At 43.0% G+C, this 18,599-nt stretch overlaps 1 protein-coding gene across 11 annotated transcripts in view; it reads right to left on the reverse strand.

Moving 5' to 3' along the window:
* LOC105480557 (NIMA related kinase 4) overlaps positions 1–18,599 on the reverse strand; it is a 73,003-nt gene that overhangs the window by 15,173 nt on the left and 39,231 nt on the right. For 4 of the 11 annotated variants that reach the window (XM_071091892.1, XM_071091888.1, XM_071091886.1 and 1 more), the window contains one exon: positions 9,732–12,222. The exons of 5 other annotated variants lie outside the window; for them this stretch is intronic. In XM_071091892.1, the coding sequence (XP_070947993.1) occupies positions 11,995–12,222 (228 nt within the window). In that variant the 3' untranslated portion in view covers positions 9,732–11,994. 2 more of the 11 variants (XM_071091887.1, XM_071091890.1) reach the window with 2 other exon arrangements.

An 18,599-nucleotide genomic window follows, 5' to 3' on the forward strand; every position in this document is an offset into this window, starting at 1 on the left:
CTTTTCCAATACTACCTACAGCCTGCCCCTCCCCTATTCTGAGCCCATAAAAAGCCTTGGACTCAGCCATATTAGGGGGACTTCCCCACCTTAAGGTATTCCCTCTCTGCTGATAGCTGTTTCATCACTCAATACAATTCTTCTCTACCCTCCTCACCCTTCAACATCCAGTGTATCCTCATTCTTCTTGGGCAAGGTCCAAGAGCTCAGAAACTGCTGAATGTGGGTACAAGCTATAACACAAGCGAGCCGGGGCACACCAGCATGGCTGAGCAAGGCCTGGGTCTGGCATTGCCAGCCAGAGGTACCTGGCTTACAAAGTGACTGAGAAGTAAATCCTGCATCACTGGCATGGAGGACCCCTAAATTATCACATGATAAAAACTCAAATGTCCAGTTTAAAAACAAAACCACAAGGCATAAAAAGAAACAAAGTATGGACCATTCAAAGGAAAAAAAAAAAAAAAGAAATCAATAGACATTGTCCCTAAGATCAGATGGCAGACTTATTAGAAAATGATGTGGCTGGGCACGGTGACTCACGCCTGTAATCACAGGACTCTGGGAGGCTGAGGCAGGCAGATTGCTTGAGGCCAGGAGTTTGAGACCAGCCTGGGTAACATGGCGAAACCCCATCTCTACAAAACGTACAAAAAAACTTGCTGGGTGTAGTGGTATGCTCCTACAGTCCTGGCTACCTGGGAGGCTGAGGTGGGAGGATGACCTGAGCCCAGGCTGCAGTGAGCCATGACTACGCCATTGCACTCTAGCCTGAGTGACAGAGCGAGACTCTGTCTCAGTAAAAGAAAATTATGTAATTATGTGGCCAGGCATAGTGGCTCACACCTGAAATCTAAGTACTTTGGGAAGTCAAGACGGGAGGATTAGTTGAGATCAGGTGTTTGAGACCAGCCTGGGCAACATAATGAGACCCTGTCTCTACAAAAAAAATTTAAAATTAGCTAGGTATGGTGGCATGTGCCTGCAGTTCCAGCCATTCGAGAAGCTAAGGCGGGAGGATCACTTATGCCCAGGAGTTTGAGGCTGCAGGGAGCTATCATTGCACCACTGCACTCCAGACAGAATGAGACCCTGTCTCAAAATAAAATAAAATGATGTATAAATAAAACAAATATCAGTAAAGAGAAAGACATAAAAAGAAAAAAAGAACTTTTTTTTTCTGAGATGGAATCTTGCTCCATCACCCAGGCTGGAGGGCAGTGGAACCTGTGACCTCCAACTTCTGGGTTCAGGCGATTCTCGTGTCTCAGCCTCCTGAGTAGCTGGAATTACAGGTGCATGCCACCGTGCCTAATTGTTGTACTTTTAGTGTAGATGGGGTTTTACCATGTTGGTCAGGCCGGTCGAACTCTTGACCTTAAGTCATCTGCCTGGCTCAGCCTCCCAAAGTGCTGGGATTACAGGCATGAGCCACTGTGCCCGGTCTAAAGAAAAAAAATTCTGAAGCTGAAAAGTACAATAACTGCAATGAAAAAACTGAGCAAGCAGAAGAAAGAAACAGTGAACTTGAAGACAGGATAATTCAAAGTATCAAGTCTGAAGAACAGGAAGAAAAAAGACTACAGAAACTGAACAGAGCCTAAAGGACATATAGAACACCATCAAGCAGCCCAATGCAAGCAATGTGGGAGTCTCAGAGAAAGAGGAGAGAGAGGGGATCAGATAAATGATCTGAAGAAATATAACTGAAAAATTCACAAGTTTGATGAAAGACAAATATTTAAAAGACAAAATAAATATAAACATCCAAGAGGCTCAACAAACTCCAAGTAGGATGAACTCAAGAGTGCACACTGAAATACATTGTAATCAAACTGTAAAAAGACATGGCCAGGTTCAGTGGCTCACACCTGTTATCCCAGCACTTTGGGAGGCCATGGCGGGCAGATCACTTGAGGTCAGGAGTTCAAAACCAACCTGGACGACATGGTGAAACCCTGTCTCTACTAAAAATACTAATATTAGCCCCATGTGATGCCACATGCCTGTGATCCCAGCTACACAGGAGGCTGAGTCACGAAAATTGCTTGAACCCGGGAGACAGAAGTTGCAGTGAGCCAAGATGGCGCCACTGCACTCCACCCTGGATGACAATGAGACTTTTTCTTAAAACACACACACACACACACACACACACACACACAAATTGTCAAAAGACAAAGACAAAGAGAGAATCCTGAAAACAGCATGAGAGAAACAACTTGTCACATACAAAGGATAAGATTACCAATGGGTTTTTCCATCAGGAACTGTGGAGGCCAGAAAGCAGTGGGCTAATATATTCAAAACGCTAAAAGAAAAAATACCAAGAATACTGTATCTGGCAAAAATGCCCTTCAAAAGTGAGGGGGAAATCAAGACATTTCCAGATAAAGCTGATTAACACTAGATCTTCCCTATCAGAAATATTCAAGGGAATTCTGCAAGTTGAAAGGAAATGACACTAAATAACTTAAAGCTTTATGAAGAAAGAAAAATCTCTAAAAACAATCAAATCAATCAAATTCATAGGAACAGACAGGAGAATGGTGTTTACCAGAGGTCAGAGAGTGGGTAGAATGGGCAGGTGTTGCTCAAAAGGAACAAGGTTCAGTTATACAGCAGGAGTAAGTATTTTGAGATACACTGCACAACATGGTGACTACATTTAATAATAATAACGTGTTACATATTTCGAAATTGCTAAGAGAATTTCAAATGTCCTCATCACAACAAAATGATAAATACTTCAGGTGACAGATATGTTGATTAGCTTGATTTAATCAAACCACATTGTATACATATATCAGAACATCACATTGTACTCTATTAATATGTACAATTATGATTTAACAATAAAAATATATTTGCAAAAGAAATCTCTTTAGTAAAGGTAAACATGGGCAACTATAAAAGCTAGTATTATTGTAACAATTGTTTGTAATTTCTTTTTTTCATTTTCTACAAGATTTAAGAGGCTAATACATTACAAAACAATTAGACTAAAAGCTAATATTACTGTAACTTTGGTTTGCAATTCCACATTTTGTTTTCCATATAATTTAAGAGACTAATGCATTTTAAAACCCAATTTTTAGATCCTGTTTTTAAACATATAATGTACAAAGATATACTTTTGTGACATCAATAACTAGAAGGAGCTGGGGCAGAGCTGTTAAAAGGGTAGAGTTTTTGTATGTTATTGAAGTTAAGCTGGCATAAATTCAAACTAGAGTATTATAATTTTAGGATATTAAATATAATCTCCATGGTAACCACAGAGAAAACAGTTATAGGACATGTTATATATTATATTAAAATTTTTCACTACAAAAAAAAAATCAACTAAACACAAAAGAAAACAGTAATGCAGGAAATAAGGAATTAAGAAAACTATAATGCATATAGAACATAAAATAGTAAAATAACATAAGTCCCTCCTTATCAATAACTACTTTAAATGTAAATGGATTAAACTCTCCAATCAAAAGACAGAAATTGGCAGAATGGATTTAAAAAACACAGAATCCACCTATATGCTCTCTATAAGAGACTCTAGATCTAAAGACACAAAAAGATTGCAAGTAAAAATTTTGAAAAAAATATTCCACATAAATTGTAACCAAAGGAGATTAGGGATGGCTTTACAAATATCAGACAAAATAGTCTTTAAATTAAAAAAAGGTTATAAGAGACAAAAAAGGAGACATCTACAGCAAGAAGATTAGAACAATTATTAACATTTATACACCTAAATGTACAAATGAGGATACTGACGATTTGTTTTTAGGTGTAAAAAACAAACCATGAATAATAGTTGCAGACTTCAATACTCCACTCTCAATAATAGATAGAGCAACCTGGCAGAAGATAATAAAGAAAATAGAAGACTTGGGGCCAGGCACAGTGGCTCACATCTGTAATCCCAGCACTTTGGGAGGCCGAGGCAGGCGAATCATGAGGTCAGGAGATCGAGACCATCCTGGCTAACATGGTGAAACCCCATCTCTACTAAAAATACAAAAAAAATTAGCCGGGTGTGGTGGCGGGCGCCGGTAGTCCCAGTTACTCAGGAAGCTGACATGGGAGAATGCCGTGAATCCAGGAGGTGGAGCTTGCAATAAGCGGAGATCGCGCCACTGCACTCCAGCCTGGGCAACAGAGTGAGACTGTCTCAAAAAAAAAAAAAAAAAAAAAAAAAAAAAAAAAAAATATATATATATATATATATATATATATATATATATATATATGATTTGGCCGGGCACAGTGGCTTACGCCCGTAATCCCAACACTTTGGGAGGCCAAGGCAGGTGGATCATGAAGTCAGGAGTTCAAGATCTGCCTGGCCAAGATGGTGAAAGCCCGTCTCTACTAAAAATACAAAAAATAGCTGGGCGTGGTGGCAAGTGCCATTGCACTCCAGCCTGGGTGACAGAGTAAGACTCTGTCTCAAATAAATAAATAAATAAATAAATAAATAAGAGGACTTCAACAATGCAGTAAACCAACTAGATCTAACAGGCATCTAAAACTTTTTTTTTTTTGAAAAAGGAGTTTCGCTCTTGTTGCCCAGGCTGGAGCATTGCTCGATCTCAGCTCACCACAACTTCTGCCTCCCAGGTTCAAGTGATTCTCCTGCCTCAGCCTCCCTGGTAGCTGAGATTACAGGTGTGCACCACCACACCTGGCTAATTTTGTATTTTTAGTAGAGATAGGGTTTCACCATGTTGGTCAGGCTGGTCTTGAACTCCTGACCTTGGGTGATCCACTAGCCTCAGCCTCCCAAAATGCTGGGATTACAGGTGTGAGCCACCGTGCCTGACCTACATCTAAAATTCTTTATCCAACAATAGAATATGCATTCTTCTCAAGTGCACATGGGTCATTCTCTAGGACAGACCATACGATAGACCACAAATTGTCTCAATAGATTTTAAAGGAAAGATAGCACACAGAATATCTTCCCCAACCACAGTGGGATAAAGTTAGAAATCAGTAACAAGGAAAACTAAAATTCCCAAATTTGTGGGAATCAAATAACACTTTTTTTTTTTTTGAGATGGAGTCACCCAGGCTGGAGTGTGGTAGTGTGATCTCGACTCACTCCAACCTCCACCTCCCAGGTTCAAGCAATTCTGCCTCAGCCTCTTGAGTAGCTGGGATTACAGGTGCCCAACACCACAACCAGCTAATTTTTGTATTTTTAGTAGAGACAGGGTTTCACAGGTTGGACACGCTGGTATGAACTCCTGACCTTAAGTGATCCACCCACTTCGGCCTCCTAAAGTGCTAGGATTACAGGCATGAGCCACTGTGCCCAGCCTAAATAACACATTCTTAAATCACCAATGGATCAAGAAGAAATCAAAAGGAAAATTAGAAAATACTTAAGAGACAAATGAAAATACAAAACAATACACTGAAACTTTTGGAATTCAGCAAAAGCAGTGCTAAGCGGGGAATTTATAGCTGTAAACACTTACATTAAAAAAGAAAGATCTTGGGCTGGGCATGGTGGCTAATGACTGTAATCCCAGCACTTTGGGAGACATAGATGGGAGGACTGCATGAGGCCAGGAGTTCAAGACTAGCCTGGGCAATATAGACAGATCTTGTTTCTACAAAAAATTTTAAAAATTAAGGCACCAGGAATGGTAGCTCACACCTGTAACCCCAGTACTTTAGGAGGCTGACACAGGCAGATAACTTGAGCCCAAGAGTTCAAGACCAGCCTGGGGAACACACTGAAAGCCCGTCTCTACAAAAAGTACAAAAATAATTAGCTGCACGTGGTGCCCTACACCTGTAGTCCCAGCTATTCTAAAGGTTGAGGTGGGAGGATCACTTGAGCCTGGGAGGTAAAGGTTGTAGTGAGCCAAAATCACGCCACTGCACTGTTGCGGGAAGTCAGGGACCCCGAATAGAGGGACCAGCTGGAGCCGCAGCAGAGGAACATAAATTGTGAAGATTTCATGGACATTTATCAGTTCCTAAATAATACTTTTGTAATTTCTTATGCCTGTCTTACTTTAATCTCTTAATCCTGTTACCTTCGTAAGCTGAGGATGTACGTCACCTCAGGACCACTGTGATAATTGTGTTAAGTGTACAAATTGATTGTAAAACATGTGTGCTTGAACAACATGAAATCAGTGCACCTTGAAAAAGAACAGAATAGGCCGGGCGCGGTGGCTCAAGCCTGTAATCCCAGTACTTTGGGAGGCCGAGACGGGCGGATCACAAGGTCAGGAGATTGAGACCATCCTGGCTAACCCGGTGAAACCCCGTCTCTACTAAAAAATACAAAAAAAAAAAACTAGCCGGGCGAGGTGGCGGGCGCCTGTAGTCCCAGCTACTCGGGAGGCTGAGGTAGGAGAATGGCGTAAACCCGGGAGGCGGAGCTTGCAGTGAGCTGAGATCCGGCCACTGCACTCCAGCCTGGGCAACAGAGCGAGACTCTGTCTCAAAAAAAAAAAAAAAAAAGAAAAGAAAAAAGAAAAAGAACAGAGTAACAGTGATTTTCAGGGAACAAGGGAAGACAACCATAAGGTCTGACTGCCTGAGGGGTTGGGCAAAATACAGCCATATTTTTCTTCTTGCAGAGAGCCTATAAATGGATGTGCAAGTAGGGAAGAGATCACTAACTTCTTTTCCTAGCAAGGAATATTAATAATACCCTGGGGAAGGAATGCATTCCTGGGGGGAGGTCTATAAACGGCTGCTCTGGGAGTGTCTGTCTTATGTGGTTGAGATAGGCACTGAAATACCGCCCTGGTGTCCTGCAGTACCCTCAGGCTTATTAGGGTGGGGAAAAAACTCCGCCCTGGTAAATTTGTGGTCACACTGGTTCTCTGCTCTTGAACGCTGTTTTCTGTTAAGATGTTTATCAGGACAATACGTGCACAGCTAAACATAGACCCTTATCAGTAGTTCTGATTTTGCCCTTGTCCTGTTTCCTCAGAAGCATGTGATCTTTGTTCTGCCTTTTGACCTTTGAAACATGTGATCTTTGTGACCTACTCCCTGTTCGGACACCCTCTCCCCTTTTGAAATCCTTAATAAAAACTTGCTGGTTTTAAAGCTCAGGTGGGCATCACGGTCCTACTGATATGTGATGTCACCCCCGGAGGCCCAGCTGTAAAATTCCTCTCTTTGTACTCTTTATCTTTATTTCTCAGCTGGCTGACACTTAAGGAAAATAGAAAGAACCTACCTTGAAATATTGGGGGAGGATTCCCCTGATACTGCACTCCAGCCTGGGGGATGGAGCGAGACCGTTTCAAATATTTTAAATTAAAAAAAAAAGGCCAGGCACAGTGGCTCACACCTGTAATCCTAGCACTTTGGAAGGCCGAGGCGGGTGGATCACCTGAAGTCAGGAGTTCAAGACCAGACTGGCCAACATGGTGAAACCCCGTCTCTACTAAAATACAAAAATTAGCCAGGCATGATGGCGGTTGCCTGTAATCCCAGCTACTTGGGAGGCTGAGATGGGAGAATTGCTTGAACCTGGGAGACGGTGGCTGCAGTGAGCTAAGATCACGCCACTGCACTCTAGCGTGGGCGGCTGAGCAAGACTCTGTCTCAAAAAAAAAAAGATTGCTTCACTTGACTACCCAAAAAAAAAAAAAATGACTCAAATTACCAAAGTAAGAAATTAAAGTGTATATACATTACTACCAGCTCTACAGAAATAAAAAGAATTGGCTAGGCATGGTGGCTCACACCTGTAATTCTAACACTTTGGGAGGATGAGGTGGGCGGATCATGAGGTCAGGAAATCAAGACCTCCTGGCCAACATGGTGAAACCCCATCTTTACTAAAAATGCAAAAATTAGCTGGGTGTGGTGGCATGCACCTGTAATCCCAGCTACTCAGGAGGCTGAGGCAGAAGAATCACTTGAAACCGGGGGGCGGAGTTTCCAGTGAACTGAAATTACGTCACTGCACTCCAGCTTGGCAACAGAGCGAAACTCCATCTCAAAAATTAATAAAATAAAAAAGAATCGTAAGAGAACTATGAACAATTGTATGCCAACAAGTTACATAAACCTAGATGAAATGGACACACTCCTGGAAACATAAAACCTACTGAGACTGAATCACAAAGAAATAGAAAATCTGAATAGACCCATTAACTAGTGTAAGGAGTATGAATCAATCATCAACAAACTCCCAAACAGGAAAGGTCCTAGCCCTGATGGCTTTGCTCATGATTCTACCAAACATTTGGAAAGGAATTGATGCCAGTCCTTCTCAAACTTTTCCAGAGAGTTGAGAAGGAAGGGGTAATTCCTGGTTCATTTTATGAGGCCAACAATGCCCTGGTTCTGGGGCCAGAAAGGGACACTACAGGAAAACAGAAATGCATATGAATATCCCTTATGAACATTCATTTGAAAATCTTTAACAAAATCCAGATGATTGAAGTTTTTTCACCTCTGTTCATGAGAGATATTGATCTGATATTTTTTCATGTAGTGTCCTTGTTGAGTTTTGATGTCAGAGTTGTGCTGGTTTTGTGGATAAGATGGAAAGTATCTCCTCTTAAAGTATTCTGGAAGACTTTGTACAGGATTGGTGTTCTTTTTTTCTTAGATGGTTGGAAGAATTCACCAGTAAAGCATCTGAGCACAGAGCTTTCTTTGTGGGCCAATTTTACTTTTTATGTTTAGGCTTTGTGTAAATGCTTAAAATAGTCAAATTCATAGAGACAGAAAGTAGATGGGTGGTTGCCAGGGGCTGGTGGGGGCAGGAAATGGGGAACTATTGTTAAATGGGGGTAAAGTTTCAGTTTTGCAACATGAAAAAAGTTCTGATGATAGATGGTGGTGAGAGTTGTACAACAATGTGAATATGCTTAATACCACTGAACTGTATGCTTTAAAATGGCTAAAATGGTATATTTTAAGTTATCTCCATTTTATTACAATTTCTAAAAATGTATATATTGTTGAGCCTATAACATATAGAAATGTAATATATTTGCCAATAACAAAACAAAAGAGGTAAGTGGGAGCAAAGCTGTATTAGGCTACAGAAATGACTCCACATGGAAAGCTGAATCCAAAGGAACAAATAAAGAGATCTAGAAATGATAAATAGAGTTACAACAAAATCTACAAACATACTTTCCTTTCTTCTCTCAACTTCTTTAAGACAGCTGGCTTCTTTGTGGAAATTGACAAGCAAATTCTAAAATTCATATGTAATTGCAAGGGACCCAGAATAACCAAACAATCTTGAGAAAGAATAATAGTAAAGGACTCACCCTTCCTGATTTCAAACCTTACTCCAAAGCAAAAGTAAACAAAGTGTGGTAGTGGCATAAGGATAGATATATAGATCAGTGGAATAGAAATGAGAGTCCAGAAATAAGCCCATGTGTCTACAGTCAACTGATTTTTAACAAGGTGAAAAAATAGTCTTTGCAACAAATGGTGATGGGACAACAGGACAGCCACATACATAATGAAGTTGGAGCTTTACTTCATCATGCCATATACAAGAATTAACTCAAAATGTGTCCAGTGAGACCTGGACGTGGATTGCGTGGAGTGAAGGTCATGCTGCAGCACACACAGGAGCCTCGCCATGTTGCCCAGGCCCGTCTTGAACTTCAGAGTTCAGGCAATCTGCCCACCTCATCCTCCAAAAGTATCTCCACCAAATCTCATCTTGAATTGTATCTCCCATAATCCCCACGTGTCGTGGGAGGGACCTGGTGGGAGGTAAGTGAATCATGGGGGTGGGTTTTTCCCATGGGGTTCTCGTGATAATGAATAAGTCTCAGAAGATCTGATGGTTTTATAAAGGGCAGTCCCCCTGCACACACTCTCTTGCCTGCTGCCATGTAAGACGTGTCTTGCTTCCCCTTCACCATCTGCTATGATTGTAAGGCCTCCCCAGCCATATGGAACTGTGAGTCAATTAAACCTCTTTCCTTATAAATTATCCAATTCAGGTATGTCTTTATTAGCAGTGTGAGAACAGACTAATACATGCTGGGATTACAGGCGTGAGCCACCGCGCCTGGTCTCACAGTTTTATTTCTAAAGAGTCATGCTATGTGATGAAGAAGCCCAGAAGAGAAAGAAGAAGAAAGAAAAGGAATCAGGAATGACTCTTACTCAGAGTCACTTGACATTCATGGATGTGGCTACAGAATTCTCTCAGGAGTGGAAATAACTGAACCCTGTGCAGAGGGCTTTATACAGGGAGGTGATATAGGAGAACTACAGGAACCTGTCTTCCTGGGAATCTGTCTTCCTGACCTGAGCATTATCTCCATGTTGGAGACAAGGCAAGAGCTCTGGACTCTGCAGGGTGAAGATAGCAAACAATCCAGATGGTAGGGAATGCATCAAAGGTGTGAATACAGGGAAGAGCTGTACATTGGGAAGTAATACAGAAAACGAGCTTATTAAAAATCAACTTGGATTAACCCTTCAGTCACATCTGCCTGAATTGCAGCTATTTTAAGCTAGAAGGAAAATTTGTGGAAGTAATCAAGTTGAAAAGTTTACAAACCATAGTTCCTCAGTTCCACCACTTCAAAAAATTTCTGCTAGTGTTAAAACACACACTTTAAATATAGAAATGATTTTTATTGATTTCCCATTACTCCCACAAGAAGGCAAAGCACATGTTAGAGGAAAATCTTATGAACATAGTTAAGATGGCAAAGTTTTTAGAGTGTCTACAAGCCTTACTAACCATCAAGTAATCCATACTACAGATAAACCTTGCAAATGCAGTGAATGTGGCAAGGTCTTTAGTTGCAAACCACACCTTGTGGATCACTGGAGAATTCATACTGGGTAGAAGCCTTACAAACGTAGTGACTGTCACAAGGTGTTTAACAGCAATTCAAACCTTGACATCAAATAATTCATACTGGAGAGAGGCCTCACAAATGTAATGAATGTGGTAAAGCATTTAGAGTGTTCAGGACTTACTACCCATCTTGTAATTCATACTGGAGAAAAAACTTACAAATGTAATGAGTGTGCAAGAACTTGAGGCACAAATTTTCCCTCACTCAGAGATGTCATACTGCAGAAAAGCCTTACACATGTAATGAATGTGGCAAGGTCTTTGGTCAATTGCACGGCATCAAATAATTCATAGTACAGAGAAGCCTTACAAATCTAACAAATGTTGAAAGCATTAAGCAAGCATTCAGGACTTATAGCCCATCTTCTAATCCATACTGGAGAGAAACTTTACAAATATAGTGAATGTGGCAAGGTCTTTGGACGCAAGTTATACCTAACCAACCATCAGATAATTCATACTGGAGAGAGACCTTACAAGTGTAATTCATGTGGCAAGGTCTTCAATCAAAATTTACACCTTGCATGACATTGGAAAATTCATACTGGAGAGAATTCACTGCACACCTTACAGATGCAATAAATGCGGCAAAGTCTCCAGTTGTACTTCATAGCTAACACAACATTGGAGGACTCACATAGGTGACAAACCTTATAAACGTAATAAACGTGGCAAAGAATTCAGTTTGCATTCAAGCCTCAGTACCCATCTACTGATACACACTGAAAGGTAACCTTACAAATGTAAAGATAATAGATATAAAAATAATATATAAAAAGAGAACAGTTGGCCAGGCACAGTGGTTCACGCCTGTAATCCCAGCACTTCAGGAGGCCAAGGCGGGTGGATCACAAGGTCGAGTTCGAGACCATAGGCCAGGCACGGTGGCTCACGACTGTAATCCCAGAATTTTGGGAGGTCAAGGAGGGTGGATCACGAAGTCAGGAGTTCAAGACCAGCCTGGCCAAAATGGTGAAACCCCATATCTACTAAATATACAAAAATTAGCCAGGTGTGGTGGCGGGTGCCGGTAATCCCAGCTACTCAGGAGGCTGAGGCAGGAGAACTGCTTGAACCTGGGAGGCGGAGGTTGCAGTGAGCTGATATCGTGCCACTGCACTCCAGCCTGCTGGGTGACAGAGTAAGACTCTGTCTCAAAAAAAAAAAAAAAAAAAAAAAAGAGAGAGATCGAGACCATCCTGGCCAACATGGTGAACCCTGTCTTTACTAAAAATACAAAAATTAGCCATGTGTGGTGGTGCACGCCTGTAGTCCCAGCTACTAGGGAGGCTGAGGCAGAAGAATTGCTTGAACGTGGGAGGTAGAGGTGAGCCGAGATCGCGCCACTGCACTCCAGCCTGGGTGACACAGCGAGACTCCGTCTCAAAAAAAATAAATAAAAAAGAAGACAGAACAGTTATATCAGAGTACAGAGTTTAATCAGAACTACCAGTACAATTCATCCCATCAGTGGCCAAGTCTACAACATTGAATTCAACCCTCCCAAAACTGTTAGCATTGATCATCTGACTGGGGAGCCTCTCATTCAGCAAGAGGGTGATAAACCAGAGATGGTTATCAAGAGACTAAAGGCTTGTGAGCCGAAACAAAGCCAGTCTTAGAATACTACCAGAAAAAAAGGGGTAATGGAAACATTCTCCAGAACAGAAACCAAGAAGATTTGGCCCTATGTATATGATTTCCTACCAACTAAAGTTCCACAAACAAGCCAGAAAGCTCTTCAGTTACTCCATGAGGAGAAATACATGATACGAATTAAGATAGGAAACCTCCTAGGCCTTCCATTTAGAAGCTGCTTTTCCTAAGACTTCCGGTATGTATGAATTCTTTGAAAAATCGTACTACTTTTATTTCTACTAATGTTATTCTGAATACTAAGGAAGTGTCAAATGATATAGATACTAAGATTCATCTTTTGAAATCATCTAGTGTGTTTTATCCACTTATCTTCAAAAACATCAGAGATGTCTAAACTTTTAAAACATTTGCTAGAGCAAAATTTATTTTGGTGTTAAACATACTTTCAGTTTGCTCAGAATTTTCAATTTGCTATAAAAATGTATCAGTTAGCATAGATAAAAATACTACTTTAAGATCACTTGTTTTCTTTTGAAAATACATATGTACTGAGGGTTATTATTTATGTCAGAAATTGACATTATAAGTTCTTGGATAAGCACCAAAGTTGAATGAATTTTTCAACAAAATGTAATTAAAGTCTATGTTTACAGATGTTACTCAGGTTAAGAAATATGTTTTAGGATTTACTTACCAGTTTCTCTTTTTGATTCAAATATATGAGATCTGCCCTGATAAATAACAAAGTATTGTACCGCCCTCCCAAAAATAAAAGAAAAAGAGAAAACCCATGGCACTATGTAAAGTAAGCACACTTTGTCATTAGTAAATAGATCAGGCATGCCTGGGGATTGTTCCTTTGCCATAAATAGCAATCAACCATAATTAGTAAGCAGGTGTGCCAATAAAAATGATTTACATGATACATTAACAAGGATCAGAAAAGTAAGTGAACTTCCTGAAGGAGTTGTTTCTGATCAAAGAAACTGATACTGGTTAGCATTCACTTGTTGGGAGCAAGTACCCCAAAATCTGGCCATTAACTGGCCCCAAAACTAGCCATAAACAAAATCTCTGCAGCACTGCGACATGTTCATAATGGCCCTAACGCCCAGGCTGGAAGGTTGTGGGTTTATGGGAATGAGGGCAAGGAACAACTGGCCCGCTCAGGGTGGAAAACCCCTTAAAGGCATGCTTAAGCCACAAACAATAGCATGAGCGATTTATGCCTCAAGGGCATGTTCCTGCTGCAGTTAACTAGCCCCTATTCCTTTAATTCGGCCCATCCCTTCGTTTCCCATAAAGGATACTTTTAGTTAATTTAGTATCTATGGAAACAATGCTAATGACTGGTTTGCTGTTAACCAATACGTGGGTAAATCTCTGTTCCGGGCTCTCAGCTCTGAGGGCTGTGAGACCCCTGATTTCCCACTTCACACCTCTATATTTATGTGTGTGTCTTTAATTCCTCTAGTGCTGCTGGGTTAGAGTCTCCCCTACCAAGCTGGTCTTGGCATTCACTGCCACCTTTTCTTAAGGGGAAAGAATTCTACTGGCATCATCTGACCGGCCATTTAAAACTTGGAATCTAAAGTGATTCCTTAGTGGGGCAACAAGGATGGTTGCTGATGTACTGTGTGGTCTGGTAGGAGAAGTAAGGCAATATGAGAAGTGGAGGAAAAACCCAACTATGTCTTCCATGGCATATTTACTCTTACTTTACTTGGTGCTAAATCAAATGAAACAAGCCCTGGTAATGTGATACCCTACCCTGTTTTAACCTGAGTGACTCTCTCCTAGTACAGAGACAGCCGGACAGACTCCATTTTAAGTTTCTTCACTTGCAGCCCCCTTTACCTCCCTCCCTTAAGGGCATAACTAGTGTAAACTGACTCAAAGCACATCCAGGAATGCACCTACTGATAAGATATTGAAAGGCAAGCTGCACCAGCAGCTCCTGAGGACGCGCTCACAGTGGATGGCACCCAAAACCTCTGCGTTTATCTCTTTGTGATAGTTTAAGCCCCTGTACCTGGAACTGGTTTTTTTGTAACTGCATTTGTAACCAATTACTTTTTTAACTTTTTGCCAGTTCTGCTTCTGTAAAAATTGCTTCAGCTAAATTCCCCCCACTCCGCTATTTGGACTACGGTATAAAAACAAAACTAGCCCCTTCCTTGGGCCGAGAGAATTTTGAACGTCAGCTGCCTCTCGGTCGCTGGCTAATAAAGGACTCCTTAATTTGTCTCAAAGTGTGGCGTTTCTCTGTAACTTGCTTGGTTACAACATATGGAGGCCCCAGTGAGAATTCTGGCCACCGGGCGAGAGCCAGACTCGTTCCAACCTCCCCCAGACAGATGGCAGACTTACAGGGGAGCTGCCACCTGAAGACATTCCAGGGCCCCATAAGACCTCGTCTATCCAAAGGGGAAGGATGAACCACCGGTGTGTTCCCACAAAAATTCAACTCCTGAGTCCTCAGTTTCTGGTCCCAGAAAGGTAAGTCAGATCTGACTCTGTTTCTCTGGGAGGGAAGTGGCTCTGACGAGGGCCCTCCCTTTATGACCGCCCGCATTCCAAGACACTGGAGGACAGAGTCCTGGTTTTCTGTTAGGTGCCTCTGTGTCTCTCTGGAAGGGAAGTGGCCCTAACGGGGGCCCTCCCTTGACTCTGTCCGTATTCCAGGACGCTGGAGGACTGAGTCCTGGTTTCTGGCAGGCTGGCCTCTCCATTAAAGACTAGTCTCTCTCTCAGTCTTTTTCTCTATCTCTTCTCCTTCTCTTGTTCAGGTCTCCTGGAGACCTCTGTTTTAGAAGAAGAATAAAACTGTTATAAACTCTGTGTGAATGAGTGCGTGAATGGGGAGGTCAAGGGCTTGTGCCTGAACTTCCAGTTTGTCCACAGCGAAAGCTATGGAGTTCGAGTGGGCCCTCACCCGCGGTTCTGTGGTGACCTCATAAGGCTTAAGGCAGCATCGGCCATAGCTCAATCCGAGCCAGGAGTTTATACCAGCCTGCCAATGCCAATGAGGGGACAAGGAGCCTAAGTCCCCTCAGGGGGAGCGGCCAGGCAGGCATCTGACTGATCCCATCACAGGACCCCTACCCCTTGTCTGTCTATTAAAAAAAAAAAATTGTCAAACTTGTTTATATGCACTAGTGTCTATTGTCTTGTTTAGTGTCTTCTAAAGTTTCATCTGTCAGTCTTGTTTAGTGTCTTCTAAAGTTTCATCTGTCAGGTCACCGCTACTGCCCAAGGCTACTGGGAAAGAACTTCTTCAAGGTCCTCAATACTGATTTTCTACCACAGGAGGTCAAATTCCTCATCAGTTGTTTGGGCTGGCCGTCCCAGTCCTGCCTTTTCTGTCAGAAACAAATCAGGTGGTGTTACAGGAAGGGGTGTGGGAAACACTTGCCCATTTGGAATTTCTGGCACCATAAAGGCTGCTGGAGTTTAGATTGCCACATCCCATGCCCAAGTGACTGGACCGCCTCCACATTAGATCAGTGGTGGATTCAAAATAGCCACCCTGCAGACCTGCTTGCCCACCTTTTCTGTCATCCTGTAACTTTTCACGTGCTTTTGAAGTCTGTGTAGAGAAGCCTACGCTCATACTGCTTTACTCTGTCTGGACTCTTATTCTGTTCCCCTGTGGCTACTCTCCTACCTTAGAAAAGATCCGAGTGGCCCCTTTCCTTCTCATCCTTATCCCTTACCCTACATATCTCGTTTTCCTGTGTCAGAGCAAGTCCAGCGCCTCCAAGATTTGGCTCTGCTCTCCCTCCTAAAACCCTTGAAAGAGAAGGTCAGGTTGGAACTTTTTGTCTTTGAGTCATGGAGACACCAAAAATATTTAGGCTGTAGGTCAAGGGGAAGAGGGAGGTCATCTAGGTCCGGCTGGCCAAGGAGCCCTCGGGTCGGCCTCTAGTCCTCCTCCCTATATCTTAAAGCTTAAGAAAACCAACTTCATGTGGCAGGAAGTGTTGGCTATAGTTGTTTTCCTGCTCTTTCTGGTTGTGTTATTTCTGTTCTTCCGATACGCCAGCCCCCCAGGTTGTGAATTTCTCTGTCCGTGCTGGGTTTAATATCTCTGCTCAAACCTTGTTAAACTACCTCCAAAATGGGAAACTCCTCTTCCCAGCCCTGTGAAGAGTGAGTCCTTTCCAATGTATGTTGCAGAATTTCTCTTGAGGCTTCTCAGAGGATTACGGAGTCTGCCTGAAGAAAGGCAAACTCTGGACACTCTGTGAAGTAGAATGGCCACAGTTTGGAACTGGGTGGCCCCCAGAAGGGTCATTTAACCCCACAGCTGTTCAGGCTGTGTGGCGGGTCGTTACTGGAAGTCCCAGTCACCCCGATCAGTTTCCCTACATTGATCAATGGCTGGATTTGGTCTGGAACCCTCCTCCCTGGTTCCGCTCATGCACCATTCATGATCCCACTTCCAAGGTCCTTTTGAGTCGGTCCGCATTTTTGTGCAGACTCTCAGCCCTCTCGGCTCCTCCTGTACTACCTCCTTCTGAAGAAGAGGAAAGTTTTCCTCACGCAGTTCCGCTGCCCTATAAGCCTCCTGCTCCCCAAGATTCTTCCCTTGTTTCCTCGACTACATCTCCTGTGGGCTCTCCGCCCATAGCCTCCCAATTGCGCCAAGGCAGGAGGAGGTAGCCCCCCTCCTCCCACTGAGAGAGGCCTAAATCCCTCCGGGTGATGAGCGCTCAGCTCCCTTCCTAGTTTATGTCCCTTTCTCTACCTCTGACCTGTACAACTGGAAGGCTCATAATCCCCTCTTTTCTGAAAAGCCCCAGGTTTTGACCTCACTAATGGAGTCCGTGCTCCGGACTCACCGACCCACCTGGGATGACTGTCAGCAACTCTTTTTAACCCTCTTCACCTCTGAAAAGAGGGAACGTACCAGAAGGGAGGCCAGAAAGTATTACATCAGTGAGTGGGCCAGAAGAGGAAGCCCAAGACCAAATTGAAGAGGTTTTTCCCTCTACCCGGCCTAATTGGGACCCAAACTCCTCGGGTGAAAGGAGAGCTTTAGACAATTTTCACCAGTATTTCCTTGTAGGTATCAAGGGAGCTGCTCGAAAACCCATAAATTTGTCTAAGACAACTGAAGTTGTCCAGGGGCCTGATGAGTCACCAGGAGTGTTTCTGGAACACCTCCAGGAGGCCTATCGGACTGGCACCCCTTTTGACCTGGTGGCTCCCGAAAATAGCCGTGCTCTTAATTTGGCATTTGTGGCTCAGGCAGCCCCTGACATCAAAAGAAAATTAGAAAAGCTAGAGGGATTTGCCGGAATGAACATCAGTCAGCTTTTAGAGATAGCCCCAAAGGTTTTTGACAACTGAGAGTTTGAAAAGCAGAAACAGGCAGCTCAGGCAGATGAAAAGGCTGCTGACAAAGCATCAAAAAGACAGGTAAAAATCATAGTGGCTGCCATTCCGGAAGTCAAGAAGGAAAGACCCCCATCACAGAAAAATGGTCAGGGAACCCTGGGTCCCCGCCAAAAGGTTCAGAAAGGGGAGCGGGCTCCCCTGGAGAAAAACCAGTGCGCTTACTGCAAGCAGATGGGACATTGGAAAAAGGAATGCCCATTAAGACCAGAGGAAAAGCCAAAAGAGAAAAAAGTCCTCACCCTCCCCGCTGCAGAGGAATCTGATGATTGATGGGCCAGGGCTCCTTTACACTTGGCCCCCAGGAGCCCATGGTGACCGCCACAGTTGGAGGCCTGTACGCTTCCTAATTGACATGGGGGCGGATCACTCAGTACTGCAGATGCCCCTAGGCAGTGTCTCTAATAAAAAAGTGGCTGTATGGGGGGCTACTGGAGCTATTCAAGAATATCCTGTCACCCACTCACGAGAGGTGAGTTTAGGACAGAAAAGAGTAACCCACTCGTTCTCGTGGTCCCAGAGTGTCCTTTTCCCCTCCTAGGACGAGACCTGCCCCACAAGCTGCAGGAATCTATTTCCTTCTTGGCCCAACAAGCTCACCTCATGCTAGGGGACACACCACCTCCCGCTGCTCAGCTCCTGCTAACCACCCCTCTGTCAGAAGAATATCTCTTAGTTTCACCTTCACAACCGCCAGAAAATAAAACTAATCCTCTCCTACTGGACTTACAGACTCTTTCCTTGAGTCTGGGCCAAGTCA

The sequence above is a fragment of the Macaca nemestrina genome, chromosome 2 (assembly GCF_043159975.1).
Source record: "Macaca nemestrina isolate mMacNem1 chromosome 2, mMacNem.hap1, whole genome shotgun sequence".
Classification (NCBI taxonomy): domain Eukaryota; kingdom Metazoa; phylum Chordata; class Mammalia; order Primates; family Cercopithecidae; genus Macaca; species Macaca nemestrina.